Source organism: Aptenodytes forsteri, unplaced genomic scaffold, assembly GCF_000699145.1.
Source record: "Aptenodytes forsteri isolate BGI_AS27 unplaced genomic scaffold, ASM69914v1 Scaffold465, whole genome shotgun sequence".
NCBI classification, from domain to species: domain Eukaryota; kingdom Metazoa; phylum Chordata; class Aves; order Sphenisciformes; family Spheniscidae; genus Aptenodytes; species Aptenodytes forsteri.
In genome coordinates, this window is record NW_008795039.1 from 169,234 (window position 1) to 185,016 (window position 15,783).

The 15,783-nt window shown below is 37.9% G+C and overlaps 1 protein-coding gene across 7 annotated transcripts in view; it reads right to left on the bottom strand.

The window, feature by feature from the left end:
• Window positions 1-15,783, bottom strand: part of ESRRG (estrogen related receptor gamma) — a 385,239-nt gene that overhangs the window by 35,182 nt on the left and 334,274 nt on the right. For all 7 annotated transcript variants that reach the window (XM_009276836.2, XM_019471414.1, XM_009276841.2 and 4 more), the window contains one exon: window positions 12,251-12,412. In XM_009276836.2, the coding sequence (XP_009275111.2) occupies window positions 12,251-12,412 (162 nt within the window). The remainder of the gene's footprint in view (window positions 1-12,250; window positions 12,413-15,783) is intronic.

Consider the following 15,783-nt stretch of genomic DNA (forward strand, 5'->3'; position numbering starts at 1 on the left):
AATAATAAGCAGCAGCAGCAGCAGCAGCAGCAGCTTTGGGCAAGGAATTGCACCAAGTCCCCCTCCCCCATTTAAACAAAAGTGGCAGTCAAGCAGTAGGCAAATAATAAAGCTCTGAGGTCCACACAGGTTTCAGATTGTGACCTGCATATTTAGGGATTGATCCAAAGCACAGTGAAATCAAGGCAAGTCTTTCTATTGGCCTGAACGGATTTTCATATAGAGCTTTACTAAAGAGGGAGGCTCGAGTGTGAATGTTGACAGCTGAGGAAGTGATCCTACAAATATTTGGGAACACAGAGAACTCTGTACAATGGAAGTGTCTGTGTAAATAATGTGATTGTACTACTTAAATATTTTCCAGACTGATTGCTAATTTGCTTCACTAAGGGATATTCGATAATGTGGAAAAAAAAAACCCAAAAACTTGCTTTAGGGGAACAGCTATTATAAAGTGTCAGGTTAAAAACAAAGTTGAATATATAGCTCCAATTACCATCCTCAAAGACCTCAAAATATTTTCGTAATTTAAAGTTTTACAGCTCGTGTAATTTATACTTATTTTAACAGTGGAAAAGCATCCCAGTCAAATTCCAATTAAATAATTACATTTTGCCTACCTAAAATTCTCACTGCATTCTTAATTGGATAGGACACACTTCACTGCTTCTCTGAAATTGTTTAGTGTTGCCATTCAGTATATAAATAGCTACCACTTTCTACCATGAAGACAGTACACTTGTCCGCGTAGCTATTGATGGCAAATTCTAGTTCACCTGTGTTGGCTGTAGCACTGGAACTCGGGACACCCACAGCTACCTGTGTCCCTATCTCCCCCTGCCGTAAGCTCTTTTTAGGTGTGTTTTTTTCCTCCGAGCAGGTTCTCTGAAAGATTGTATGTTTGTCATTGATGCTCGCTGATTACAGTTATGCGTATGCAAATATTCCCTGTCAACGCCCTCTTCTCTTGACTTTATCTCCTGAAATGCCCATTTAAGCCTCTTGTCAGACACTGCCCTCTGTAGGTTTATGACAGTGCTGGAATTATCTATCCTGCACAGCGTGTGCACTACCAGTCCCCAACTCTACCTGCGTTCTTCGCCTAGTGCCTTTCTGAAGCACCCTGTTTCCCAGTGGCCTGTTGATTACGGAAACCATGGTGTGGTTCATATATGAGGATTATACTACACAGTAAGTTACTCATCATCGTTGAAGTGCTAGGCGCAATCCTGCGATCACTGTGAACTCCAAATTTGTGTTGAATATATTAGGCAAAGTGTTCAGCACAAGTCATTAATGGTGTCTGGAAAATGTTCAGTAACTCGAAACGCAAAGAAACTCTTCAAAATAGACTCCTACCAATTTCACTGAATTAAGATCATCCGGAATTCACAATGCATATTGCATGTTAAATCTGTAGCTGAAGATTCACTGACACTAAGCAACGTGCTCCTGAATCTACACAATGGTTAACTTTATCTCTGGGAAACTTCAAAGTAGTAAAAAGTGAAGAACGGATCACAGAGTAGAATGGCTTTCTATGAGAGACCAGTAGGGGAAAGGACTCAAAATTCTTCTCACTTCAAGTGCAGTTAATTAACGAAAGACACAAGGGTCATGGTAACTTCCATATCCTACCAGATATAGCCTGAATTGTAGCAAGTTTGGAGTCTAGTGCCTGTTCATTAAAGCAGGCACAATGCTATAGCATAGTTACAAGAAAATCTCTGGCTGGAAATACACCCTGCAGCCTGCTAATGTCATGACATATTTATGCCAGTAAGTGCAGTTTCTTCTTTGAACAAACATATGAGCAGCAGCCATTACATGTTAAACTGTTCACCCTGATCTCTCCAACAGCTAGATGCATGTGAACTGCAGATTTGCCCCCGCCTCTTCTCCACCCTCATCACAACCCTTTGCCACAGTGTTCTCATGCATAACATGTCAGGACCCGGTAAGTTAGCTCACCCTACTTTTCAAGTGCCATTTGCATTGAACTTGGAGCCTTCTGTGTCTGTAGTTGCATCTCATTTCAATATTTGATTTCACCTCAACTGTTAATGCAGCTGATTGAAATTGATGGTGCACAACATGGCAGATGAAAACATTTTGGGGAGAAGGTTCAGAGCTATACTGTGAAATTTCCACTCATCTATAATACGTGCCTCAGGAGTTTGGGGTGGAAAATCCCTTGGGCAGACCAAAATATTGTCAGAGAACTTTCTCTTCATAGAACGTGTTTTCAAATGAAAGGAAGGTTCCGTGTTTATTTCTCGCATGGAAAATGACCCAAATATTCCTGCCTGTTATACAGGATTAAACTTGGAGACAATGAATTAAAATAGCATGGAAAACTGACTTAAAAAAAGTTACAGCCAAGTACGTGTTCCAACTAGGTAATTAAATACAGGAGCATTCAGTATCTGCATTCTTTCGATTCTGTCTCTCCTGTGTTTCTTGGGATTCTTTCTCAATACACGTGTGTATAAAATGTGTGTGCATAAATTGAGCATTGCACAATAAAAAAAGCTTACTAGCAGTGAAGACACGAGTTCATAAAGCTCTTCTATGATCCAGTTGATGCAGAAGGCGATTACCACAGACTCATTTTTAAAAACTGCTGATTCTTATCAGTCTGGATCGAGCCTTGCCGTTACAACCCAGGTGCTCCCCTGCTATCCCTATACTATGTATAACCAGGCCCAGGTCACCATGTGCTCTGCCAGAAATGTGCTGACTGGCTAAGGGGGCCTTGCAATTCAGGTAATTAATCCTATTCTAATGTAGGTTAAGCAGGTGTGAAGCTGAACTCATCCAGAGAGAAAGTAGAGGCATCCTTGGAATTATAGTATTTAACTGGTCTCAGCTGACTTTAGGAAACTCGACCATCCTGGGCCGCTGACCCAGTCATAGAGGTGGAGACCTGTCTGCTCTAAACCCAGTCTGAGCAATCGGCTCTTTTTCCCCTCCCTCCTCCCATCCTGGATTTACAGTATCAACACACATGACTGAAAAGCTGCTCTTTTCTTCCCCACCCAGGACAAAGTAAATATATTTTCGTTGGAGGCTAAGTTAGATTAGTGAGTCACCTGTTTAGTTTAAAATGGACTGAATGGTTACCATAAGAGGGCTGTGTTGCTCTAATTTTACTTCTGCATTCCCAGCATGTGCTATGATCCTTTCACAGGCCAACATAAATGACATGTAATGTTCGTGATCTTATTTCTAACAAGCCTTCAGGAATTTTAAAACTGACAAAAAAAATCTCTTTGTTTGGATGTTCTTTAAACTCTGAATCTGGCCTAAAAAAGCCTTATTTTTCTAGAGGAAAGGAGTCCCGTAAATACAGAAGTGATAGTGAACATAAACAATAGGCTCAATTCTGCAGCACTTGCCTCTTCTGCAAATTCCTCACCTAAGGAATAGTGTCAAGATTTGTTCCAACTTTCTTGCTATGTTTCTGAGCAAGGCATCTTCTTGCCTTGTGGCCACGCGTTACTTGTAAGAAGTTGGCTGTCCTTGAGGTATCAATTGTACAGTTAGGGAAAGTTTGGGAAAGGATGCCCGCTCGAAGATTATTTCGGAAGTTTATATTGTTTCATATAGTATGCTCCTAACTGGCAGTCTTTTAATATGGTTGGCAGCTGAACTAAATTACGGGGGGTGGAGATGGAATTACTTTAGAGACGTAACATGCCCGAAAATCTAATGTGCTCAGCTATCTCCTGTATGGCAGTCCAGATGCTGTCTCACTTGCAAAAGGCCATTATTGCTGAAGTCTCAGATTCAGCTTGCTTACAAAAAAAAAAGAGAACGGAGATTACAGTAAAATTAAAAAGGTTAAGATACACTTAGACTTCCTACCCTCTGGTAATAAGATTAATTCCTTGTTGGCTCAGAAGAAGGAAAACTGTTACTGAGACATCTGCAATTGACACAGACCTAATCTAGTAAACCCGTTTGTCACACAAGAAGTGGGTACAAAGGTGAGTATTGCTGTCCTCTAAGTGGAAATACTTGCTTAAAGCTTGGTTTTGCACATTGCTGCAGAGACTTTGAGGTGGCGAGTACACACAGGGGACACAGAAAACTCCAGCTCCCACTGATATACTGACTACTGCTGTGGGTTTATCCCTTCGGGGCCAGATCCTTAAACGGCAGAGACTGGCATAGCACATTTGACTTGTACACCCATGACAACTGATCCTACCGAAGGCTCTTGGTCTGTCTCTGTAGATTAACTGGGCAAACTACCATGCATATTTTCTTCTACAAATTCTTGTTGTAATGCCTGATTGCTGAATAAGACCAAACCATTTCCTATGTTTTTATTTTGCATCTTCTTGCCCCGCCCCCCGCCAAAAAAAACCCCCAGATGTGCTAACAGAATGGATTAATATTTTTTTCATTTTTTCCCCCTCTCCTTTAGTCTGTTCAGCATCACCTTTGAACACCTTTAAATATGCAACGGTGTATTTTCGGCTTCATGGTACTTCAGTAATGTAACGTTTGCCAGTAAGGAAGCAGGCTGTGTAAGTCACGCTACAAGTCATCCAGGGTAACACAACACTCTTGATTGTGCCAGAAAATAATAGGGAATGGCTGATACATCTTTTTATACTCTTGCATTTAAGAATCAAATAATACCCATTTTTGTTTACAGAAAGAAAATGAAAAGCACTGGCATTCATTACTGTTGATTTGCTCTCTTTTTATTAATCATTTCTTATTTTTGAAGGGCCACAGGAGTGAACAACGTAATGCAATGGTAGGAAGATATTTACCAATTTAGCACCTCATTATAAAACTACTCAGAAACCTCTTTGTCTCTCGTTTAACATAATAATTATTAGTGGCAACAAAAGTGGATCCCACACTTGCACCATGATTAGCAAGTGATGAATTTGGGTTGAATATATTGCATTTTGCTAAGTAAACCTTATTATATCCCAAATCCTCAGTCTAAAAAACATCTAATTTTAAGAAAATAATTTCCACTCCTGTTTAAATGCGTGTTTCCAAATTAACCAGGGATATTCTAAAGAAACCTGCCTCTTTTATGCTTGAAGTCTCCAGCTGCCACACAATTTATATCTCTTTCCTCCCCTCTTTGTTTTTCAGCCATTTTCCCTGAATGTCAAAGTCAATTTAGTGCATTTCACTTTGCTGAATAAATCAGAGGCGAAATCCTTGCTAAAAGTGAAAATTTGATTTGCTAAAAGGAGCTTAGGGCAACTATTAATCAATATATCCAGAGTGTCAAAGCTAAGGCCATGATAGACATGCATTCATTTGGAGATTGGTTGAGGCAGATAAAGGGGGACATTGGGGGGGGGGGGGAAAAAAAAGAGGAGACGGGCAGGAGACGGAAGGAAGAGGCAAGTACTTGTATATGAATAAAAGGTGAACTTAATAGAGACATAAAGTCACTGTTTAATTCTGATCTTGAGAGAAGAGGATTTTAATGAAGGATTTTTTTTTTAAAAAAAGTAAAACATAAGGATTGAGCCAAGTTCTTTTGTTACCTGTTAATTCCATTTTTTGGATTTGTTTTGCTTTTGGTGAAGATTATTCTTAATCAAGCTTTTTCAACAAATATATAGGGATTTTAAAGTCAGAACTAGCAAGAGTTCCAGATGATTTTTAAGAGTCTTACTGCACATTTATTTTATATTAATGTATAATTTGCAGGTGATGAGATGTTTATATGCCTGGGATTATATTCTTTTTTTCCCTTGGTTAATTTAATGCTAGTAAAAAATGGATGATTATTCTTAATCAAGCTTTTTCAACAAATATATAGGGATTTTAAAGTCAGAACTAGCAAGAGTTCCAGATGATTTTTAAGAGTCTTACTGCACATTTATTTTATATTAATGTATAATTTGCAGGTGATGAGATGTTTATATGCCTGGGATTATATTCTTTTTTTCCCTTGGTTAATTTAATGCTAGTAAAAAATGCCAGGAGTGACTATCCTGGAAACTAAAGTGCTCTATTTACCCCAGGACATCTATGTCGAGTGGTACAGAAACCTCCTCACCTCTCCATTGCTGTCTGTCTCAGTTCTGAACTGGAACCAGTCTTTCCTGATTAGCAGACATACTAAGAGTGTGTACATCAGTAGTTGCACACAGAGCCTACTCTTTTGTACTGAAATCAGCTAAAATTTTGCCACTGACTTCAGTAACAGATCCATCAAGAATAGTCTGCTATCATATCTCAGGTGGATATATGAAATAATTTTAAAATAAACAAACGGACCTTTCTGTAACTAGCTTTTACCACACTACAGATACCTGTTTTGTTTTGAAAATGCTAAGAGACTGTTGACATGTTTATTCATACATTTTCCTGGAAAACCCACCTCCTCCCTGCCTTGCAAAAACACTTACACCTTCTCTGTGATACTACTTCCAAAAAATGAGGAAAAATAAAAAATGCCACCATTCCTAGCACTTCAAATGATGTTAAAAATATTGATGCAAGCAGTGGGATAGATGAACTGCTGGCATTTTAGGCACACTGCTGTTCCATTCTGCTCAGAGTAGCTTGAATCAACATGGTGATCTACACACTGGCAATGTCGGGCGGTCCATCCATGCTAATGCTCAAAAGTAAAACCGACAGTCAGTTGCTGATTTCCCACATTGTACAATTTAGTGACAGAAGTCAAGTAAGTCAGTAGTTTTTGAGAAACCTTTTGGCTGGAATCTCTACCTGTAAGCCCCAGGGAATGGTCTGCCTCAGATCACGTATGTCATACAAGTTGTGAGTTCAAGAACCGTTCCATCATAGGAAAAGCGTGTCTGACTCCCATAATTAGTGCAAGTTTGTAGAAAGAATTAAAAGCAGAGCAGACAGCGGGCTTTTGATGAACAGAAGGCAAAGAGAACTTGCAAAGTGTCCAAGATAGCACATTGATAAAGGGCAGGATGTCCTGATTCCCCAGGAGGCTCAAGTTTATTATATTATCACTACAAATGTCTTGGTCAGCATGGAAGAGCTCATACTCCATTCCATGTTACATGAGCAGTAAACACCACATTTACATGTCCACCTGTCTGTGGAGTGACAGGCATCCTGTGATAGGGGGCTCTAAGATAGCTGCAGGAGTCGTCACGTTGTCTGAAATGGTCCTAAATTCAGCTAGCAGCACAAGAGACTAGAGAAGGCCTCAAACTTCGCAGAAACAACAAATTTTACAGCAGCAAGCAGCATGGTACAGACATACAGGAAGGCATCTATTCCCCTTGCAGAGCTGAGATTCTGTATTAGCTGCCCCAATAACAATCCGGAGAAGGATTTGGGCATAAACAGGGTGCTGGCTATAGCTAAACATATGTGATTACATACACCAGGTATTCCAACATATGATTTCAGTCTGTCTTCAAAGTCCTACTGATGTGAATACTACCATGAAATAACATTGAACATTTTTTTCCTGTCATTTAAACACGTGCTGTATGTCCACTAAGATGTAGACACATAAACAACTACGTGCATGAGAAGAGGTACATATATACCTAATTCATATCTGCATGGATGTACCATATATGCACACTCTCATGCTTTCTTGAACATTAGCTTTCCAAAGGTGATTATGGTCAACTTTTTCTCTGTACTTTTACCTACATGGGGTGGCATTTCTGAAACAGATGATGAGAAAAGGGCATTTTAGAAATGACAACTCTGCAGCAAATCATGTTCTTGTTCAGTATTAGAATGTTAAACTATACCCCTGAGAGCTGCTTTGGAAAGAAAAGCTTAAATATTGTCCTCCACAAAGAGTATGCCGGAACAATAATGTTTCATAAAACATTAACACTAAAATATTCAAAACATCCTTGGATTTGCTCTATCAAAATCATGCCCTCTTTTTTTTTTTTTAATACTAGCACCGGTGGCAATATCAGTTTCTAAATATTCCCTTTCTTGAACACTGCTACTGCTAGCAAAACAGGGACATGGTTGAAGACAAGCAGGCTTATTTTACTAAATAATGTAACTAGTTATTTTTGATGTATTAGTCTGATTTACTGTTTCCAAACAAATTTTTCATTTTAAGTGCAAAAAGTTGATTTCTATGGTCTGGTTGATGTTTTTTCATGCATGCAAATTTTTTAGAGAACATTTTGTCTTTAGCTTCCTGTTATGCACATTTTTAAGAGCTTAATGTTTCCTGCCTCCACTTAATATGAAAGAACATTGCACATTTTTGCTGAATGTCAATGAGATAGTTACATTACAGAAATCGTGCCTAAATGACTCTGATACTGTGACTAGGTATCAGCAGAGTTCCACCCCATAATGGAAAAGAGTTTAATTAATATAATGCAACCAATCGAAAGTGGAACCTCCCCAAAATACAGTGCAAAGAGTAGGAAACTCAGCCACCAGTAAATATTGAATTAAGCATGGCTCTCTTATTCAAAAGATAAATAAAATTAAAAAAAAAAAGAAAAAAAAGAAAAGTCTTGCAGAGGCTATATAAATATATTTACAATTTATTTAGGTCAGTTAACAGGGGTTTTGTCTCATCAGGCAGGAGACGAAGCAGCATCGGCCTCTCCCTAAGCACCTTCAGTATTTTACTAACGAAGTTACAGTACATCGGAATATTTTAATCTGACACAAAGAACAACAATAGATCTGACTGCTGGGCTGATAATCTTCTTATCACACCCTGTGAAACCTAGCTCTAATATTTGACTGAGCCTCCATTACTCGGCAACACATTCTAAAAAGGCCAACAATGGAGAGGGAATGAAGTGGAGTGTGGAAGTACCTCCATATCTACATAAAAGAGATTAGAGGCGACAGCGTTCCATTTTACAGCTCAATCATATTGTGTTAGCATGCGCTTATCCGAGCGCGGATGAAATTGAAAGAGAAATAAAAAAGAGTCAGGCAGATAGGAACCAGAAAAGCGAGGCATGAGCAATTTCCAAGGATATAAAAGGATGCTAATGGCGGGGCCCTGTCATTCTTAAAAAGGGCTATTAGGGCACCATCATCTGTTCTTGTGCCCTTACGCTCCTCTAACTAAAGTCAAGCATTTCCTAATGCCATTGTGATCTTTTTCTTCTTCAGATAAGACATGGTCATGTTTCATAACAACACACTTTCCATTTATTTGATTTATAAATGCAAGGAGACTAATTCTATTTACTGATAAAGGCTTTCCCTATATATTTTTCTTTCAATATTTCCTTTTGTAGATGGCATAGACTTTTTGTTCAATAAAAGCAACTATTGAAATGTTTCCAATAGCACAAAAATACTAATGATTTTATGAAAGCATTTGAACTTTGTATAATTTTAAAACATTTTTTAGTCCATGACTGCAATGGGAAACAGTTGGCCAGGGCAGAATGCATATTGCATTGTTACCTTTTTATAGATAATCTCATTAAAAGACTTTCTGTTAGAATAGCAAAAACAGTATTTTGGTTTCTTCCACAAAGACAAATTTTACTTTGAATTACAATGCTTTACAGCCGAGATCTTTATTAGTTATTAAGCACCTGATATATAAGGGCCTTTAATTATACTGAACCTTAAGAAATCACTATAGTAAAGAAAGATTTGCTGATTGCTGCTTTGCTGTGCTAGGCACAAATTCACTACTAGTATAATTAATCGATTCCAAGAGATTTACACCAAGGATTTACTTAGTTCACTAAGCTACAGCTAACTTTCCTGCAATTTGCTCTCTTTTTCTAACTCATCCTTTTTCCAATTCTGTTATGTTTCTGCCCACAGTAACATTTGTTAGCTTAGAAAACAGTCAGCTAGCACCAACCCAGACTCTTCTACAGGTTGTTTTGTGCCAGACATTAGCTGAGCGTAGGCAGTCCAAGTTCAACAATACTCCATCATTCAAAACCAAGCTACAAAAGCTCATCACATTTGCCCTTTAGCATGTCAAGCCCTTTTGCATTTTGATTTTTGTGACCAAATGCCAGACAACAAGCACAGATTTTATCACTGCCCTCCATTACCAGAAGGCTTATAAAAAGATTGTCTTTATTGCCTTTTTTTTTTTCCTTCTCATTCCTAAACAGGGTCAGGTGAGTAAACTTAGCTAGTGTGGCTTTACCACAGCAGGTGTGTTTTTGAGTCTACCTTGTAATGAAAGGCTGCCTCATGGCAGAAACATTCCTTGACTGGTTCAGATCGCGGACTTTAAATTTTCAAGGCCAGTTTATAGCATCCAATACCTTTTCCACGCTAACCAAAGCCATCATTTTAAAGGCTGCTCAGTCTCATCCCTCTGCTCTTCCTACCCCTCCTGCCAAATCAAAGCTACACAACACATTCACAAATCAAACTGACAAAAGTTCCCCTGCAACTACTATGCGGCATGGCTGACTTCTTTGAGAGCTACTCTATTTTGGTTAAGGTGATCTAGGTGTCTTCCAAAGATGAAACTCAAACTCACTTATTTAACTCATTTTGACTTAATTTGGGGTGCTTTATTAGCAACCAGTGTAAGACAAAGTAGCTAGTATAATATAGAGTGATGTTTAAATTAGTTTACAATTTGCTTGGGCTCATCTAGAACTGCTCTGAACAAAGCCATTCAGAAATGTCAGCTGTGTTCCTAACCACTGTAACAAATTGTTGCCTGAACGCTGCACACCTAATGACTTCAAATTAGCTTCACTGCGATATTGCCTGACAGTTCGTTACGACTGTTAGCAACATAGCTGGCGTATCATGACCAATAAATTGGTTTCAGTGTGGGCTGGGAAAGGGACTTCCATCAATTTGATTAAAGAAATTACTGTAGCATTCAAAGCATAAAGACAAACTAGTTTAAGGAGACAGAAATAAGTTAACTGTACCAGAAAAACACTGCTTGCAATACAAAAGCTTGTTTATATACCATTTGTGGCACAGAGAATGACTAAATTTCAACTGTGTCGCATAGTGACTATTTTAGAGTCTGTAGGTTGTTGTCGCTCATCTAAAGTAAAATAACGTTCCGTAAATGTACAAAGTACTTTATCATTATTCTTTGTTAGCGTTTGTATTTATCGAAGATGAGCCAGAAGCACCCACCAGAAGAACTGAGGCCTTGTGCTGGTTAGCACAAGTTAAAAATCCCAGGAATACTATTTCTTTCTATTTCTTTGCGATTTCTTTTGATACTAGAAATAAAATATATTTAACTTTGATAAAGAAACAACTGACTGGATTATTTATTCTATTATTAAGGTATCCCAAAATCACATCTAAAATCAGAATGATATATTACTTAGAGGAATTAAAGGTTATCCATTCTTATGTTCAATAAGGCTCCACGATCAAAATTAGAAAACTAACAAGCTGATAAAAACACACCAACATGCTCACTCATCTGCTGGACTAGAAAAATACCTTAAGAAACAAGAAAAAAAGCCAATCTTTTTTGTGTGACTTTACCATTTCTGAAAGGTTACAGACTGAGAACCCTGTAGACTCTCTATAAGCTTGCCTGCTAGCCCACAGAGCAAGCACAAATACCTCAGCAATGGGGGGAAATAAAATATACCTGAAATGTTATCTGAAGAAATAGCTAATCTTCTGAGAAACTGCTTTTGATGACCCCCCACTTTTCTTGCTAACAAGAGTGTCAGTCAGCTTTTATAATATCAACACATTTACATGATGTAGACTGCAGTCCACTTCATGGAGATCAAGGAACTACTACGCTATAAGAAAAGACATTTTGGTACAATTCAGTTCTTTGTACTGAACTGCTGGTACAATTCAGTTCTCACAGTAGTTTGTTCAATAAAGTGAACAATTCCTCTGTGCCATACCAAAATACAACTGAATTTTTGCACCTCCTGTGGTCAGTATAAGACAGTGCTGCCTTTATGGAATAGAGGAACCAGACTTACATTCAACTACCGCTGAATGCGATGAGTACAGAGGAGAGCACTTACACTACCCTTCATACCAGGCTAATGCTCTAGATAGCAAGGCAAGTTTATCTTAATAAAAGTAATACATGAAAAGAATTTATTCACTGAGCAGCATGTAAAACTTATTAACATAGTAACACTCATAGCAACAATAATACTATTTCCAAGGTACGATATATTATCATCTAACCTATGTCCTATGTGAATAATCTGGAGTCTTAAGAAAACTTTACGCATTGTAGTGAGAGAACGTATCAGATTTTTTACCAGAACAGAATAACCCATGCGATGATTTCTGTATGTCATCTATTTGCAATAAATACTGTATGTACCTGGAATATGCTTAGCCCATCCAATGATCACCACCAGTTCTCTGTCTGCCAGGTCACAAAGAGTGGTAAGCGCTTTGATGTCACTGTCTGGAACAGTGGGGTCAGGCATAGCGTAGATCTTCTCTGGTTCAGCCACCAGCAAATGGGAGACAATCTTGTTATCTGTAAAAATGGTCCAGAACAGCACAAGATCACCAGTAGCATCATTCTACTTTTCAAACAGATGGCTCATATTTCAAAGGGCACAAGAATTTGTCTTAAGAAACTGGACCTAATTAAACCTTATTGTAACTTCACTGGCTTCTACAAGCGGTTACAGCATAACAAATCTGATCCACTAACAATGTTTATCGAGCTAGATGTGTATGTTCTTAAGAAAGTAAATTTAATGGCATGTAGAAAGACATCATCACCTCCTAATATCGGAATACAAACTTGGTAGAAAAAAATTCATGCATTATAATGTATTTTGGACTGTGCAAATAGAGTTTTGCCTTCCTCTCATTACCTGCAACCTTCCTCCTCCCCAAAGGCAGGTGTATTTTTTGAGGGAGTAAATACCACAAGCAATTAGTCAGTCACTGAAATCCGTAACTTCGGTCAGCGATTCCACCTACCATTCTTTGTTTTAGATGTGACTGTTAAACTGTTGCATCAGAAATGGTCTCAGGACTTTCTCAGTGCTCATTATCCTATATATCTTATCTTAGGGGTATCCTGCCTGTTGAAATGTTAAGAACGAATCTGTACACCTTGGGGCCTATGCTGTGAGAAAAGCGGGGTTGTCATATATTTGCTTTTCAGTGAAACACACAAATTTAGAATCATGTATAAAATTAGCTTCTTTAAGTACAAAAGAGCCAGTCAGGAATAGCTATTAAAATCAATGAGAATAATGAGTGTAAAAATAAGGAAAGTATCAATAGATGCAGACCCTACCTTAGAAAACCAGTTTTGTGCAAAGAATGATAGTTTATTATATTCACACACTGGTTATTTTTATCTATATAGCATTTTCATTCACGTGTTTAATATTTACTTTTTCATCCAGATGAATTGTGAAATCTATTTGGAATAATCATTTAAGTTATAAGGAAAAGCGAGGGGAAAAAAAGGAGTAGAAGAGCCTGCAAGATTTACAATACAGTGTTGCTATTCTATATTCTATAAGTAGGATAAACACAAAATGAGCATTATATCCACATGGAGGCACAATGGAAACACCTCTATACAGGAGCCTGATTTGTTACTCTGAGAAGGCAGAACTGAAAAATGGGAAAAGGACTAATTCATTAAGCCTCCTAATACAGGATACGTTACTATACTTCCCAATATATTTATGTTTTACCTTTCATGGTAGGTACATCTTGTGACCTCAAACGCACCACCAGAATTTAAAGCCCAAATATCACCCTTTAGTGAATTTACACTTATCTGTTCCCTTCCTTAGGATAAAGAGTCATGGGGCTTGATATAAATACGATTCCACTGCGAGAAGGTGTGGAGTGTTTTCTGAGTGCAGAGAAAGCTGACAGAAGTAGTATCATTTTCCCCTTCTGCATGTAAATGAGAGGATGGACCACAATGTCCTCCTGTGGGGGAGCTGCAATGGAAGCTGACGGGGATGTGACTTGCCCAGGAGTGTCAGAGAGGCTCCCTCCCAGCCCATGACAGATTTCCATAAAATACTCACTTGATTCAGATTTCTGATACTTTACTGCTCTTTTGTGACATAGACTCCTCGATTCTGATCTACTGTCTCTACAATTTTTGCCTTATTCCAAATTTGTGTGTCAGAAGTTGTGATCTATGTTAGCCTTTCATAAAGTAAGTGCAAGAGCCAACTGGAAACCATCACATCAAGCATGTTTTATTACAAGGGGATATATTCATGCTTTATATGAACTATAGGAACCGTGCCAACGGAGTAATTCTTAATTTCAATATTCTACTGATTATCAAACTGATTAATGAGGAATTCTATTCTTATTTAAAGATGACAGACGGTAGTTTTAACTTATATTGGCAAACAGCCTTTGCATGTAATTTTTTTTATTTTTAAACAGTCTTTTCATATCCTGTTTAATTTCACACAGAAAACATCATCTTTTTAAGTGAGAAAAGATAACATTGCTTCTTCCCAAATTCCAGTATTTTTACATGTATTGAAAAGTAGGATAAATAAATTAGAGTTTCTTAATATCAAAACATATGTAGCTGCGGACTTCAACTTTGTGGTTTTTTAACCAGTGATAAATGAATGAAGAAGCACCCACATCCCCAAGTTCTGGGTTTTTTTTTCCCCTGCAAACAGAAGAAATAGCCAAAGAACCTCTTTCATTTTTTTGTTAAGGTTCCTCACCAATGGCTTTTTGTAGATGATTCAGGAATATTGTATATTTTGACTCAGGAGTCGCAAAATCTCAAATTCTTTTTATTTTTGCAATCAACAAGATCTACAGACAAGCCACTAGATTCCATGGTGAAGCTGGAAAATAGAATAGAGACCAGAAGTAGGTGTAGGAAAGATCCTCCGAACACCTGCTCTTTCCCTATAGGGGTAAAAAGCTACCTGTACTGGAGCGCACATTAGTATAGACCATAGGAAAATTTTGAATGTACTCAGAACGCTCCAGCACTCAGGAAATTGAATAGCCATAAGCACTGTTTCTAGGTAAATCTTATTTAATGTTTCCCTAATTAGAATCAATAGAACCCAATTTTCATTCCTGTGCCTTTGTTACGCACAAACTATCAGTCAGGGTCCAGAAAATCTCCCAGGCTACTTCCACACAAAACCGATTCAACTGTTTGCAGTCTTGACACTTAATCTGACAGGATTTGAAAATTAAGTTTTATAAATGTTTGTTACAAAAATGTTTGTAATTGGACGACCTAAGGAAAATGAAGGGAGGCACTTAGATAATGAGTAATGATTTATAAGGAGGTTAGTTTATCTCAGATAAATGGAGCTTACAGAAATCGGTGTAGTTATCGTCTTAAAGGTAATGTAATGCACTACTTTGCAGTAATCTTGGGTTTACACAGAGATTCTTGTGTTTCAGTGCAACAGCGTTAACCTCTGTTCATACTAAAGGGCTTGGGGTTTTTGGGTTGGATTTTTTTTTTTTTTTTTTTGCCTGTTTGGTCTTGGCTTTTTTGGTATGCTAGGCTATCAACATTTCTACTCAATGACAATATCAAGTAAATGAAAAACTGACAATCTGTGCACCCAGGAAAACTAAACCTCTAATGAAATTAAGCATTAGAGTTTATTAAATTTTATTGTATTATCAGAAAGTTTTTATTATAATGTGCAAAATCTGCTTAGCGCAGCCCTAGATTGTATTTACAGAACGGTGGGACAGCTTATGACAATCTGCACCAAGGAAAACTAAACCTCTAATGAAATTAAGCATTAGAGTTTAAATTTTATTGTATTATCAGAAAGTTTTTTTTATAATGTGCAAAATCTGCTTAGCGCAGCCCTAGATTGTATTTACAGAACGGTGGGACAGCTTATGGAGGCTGCG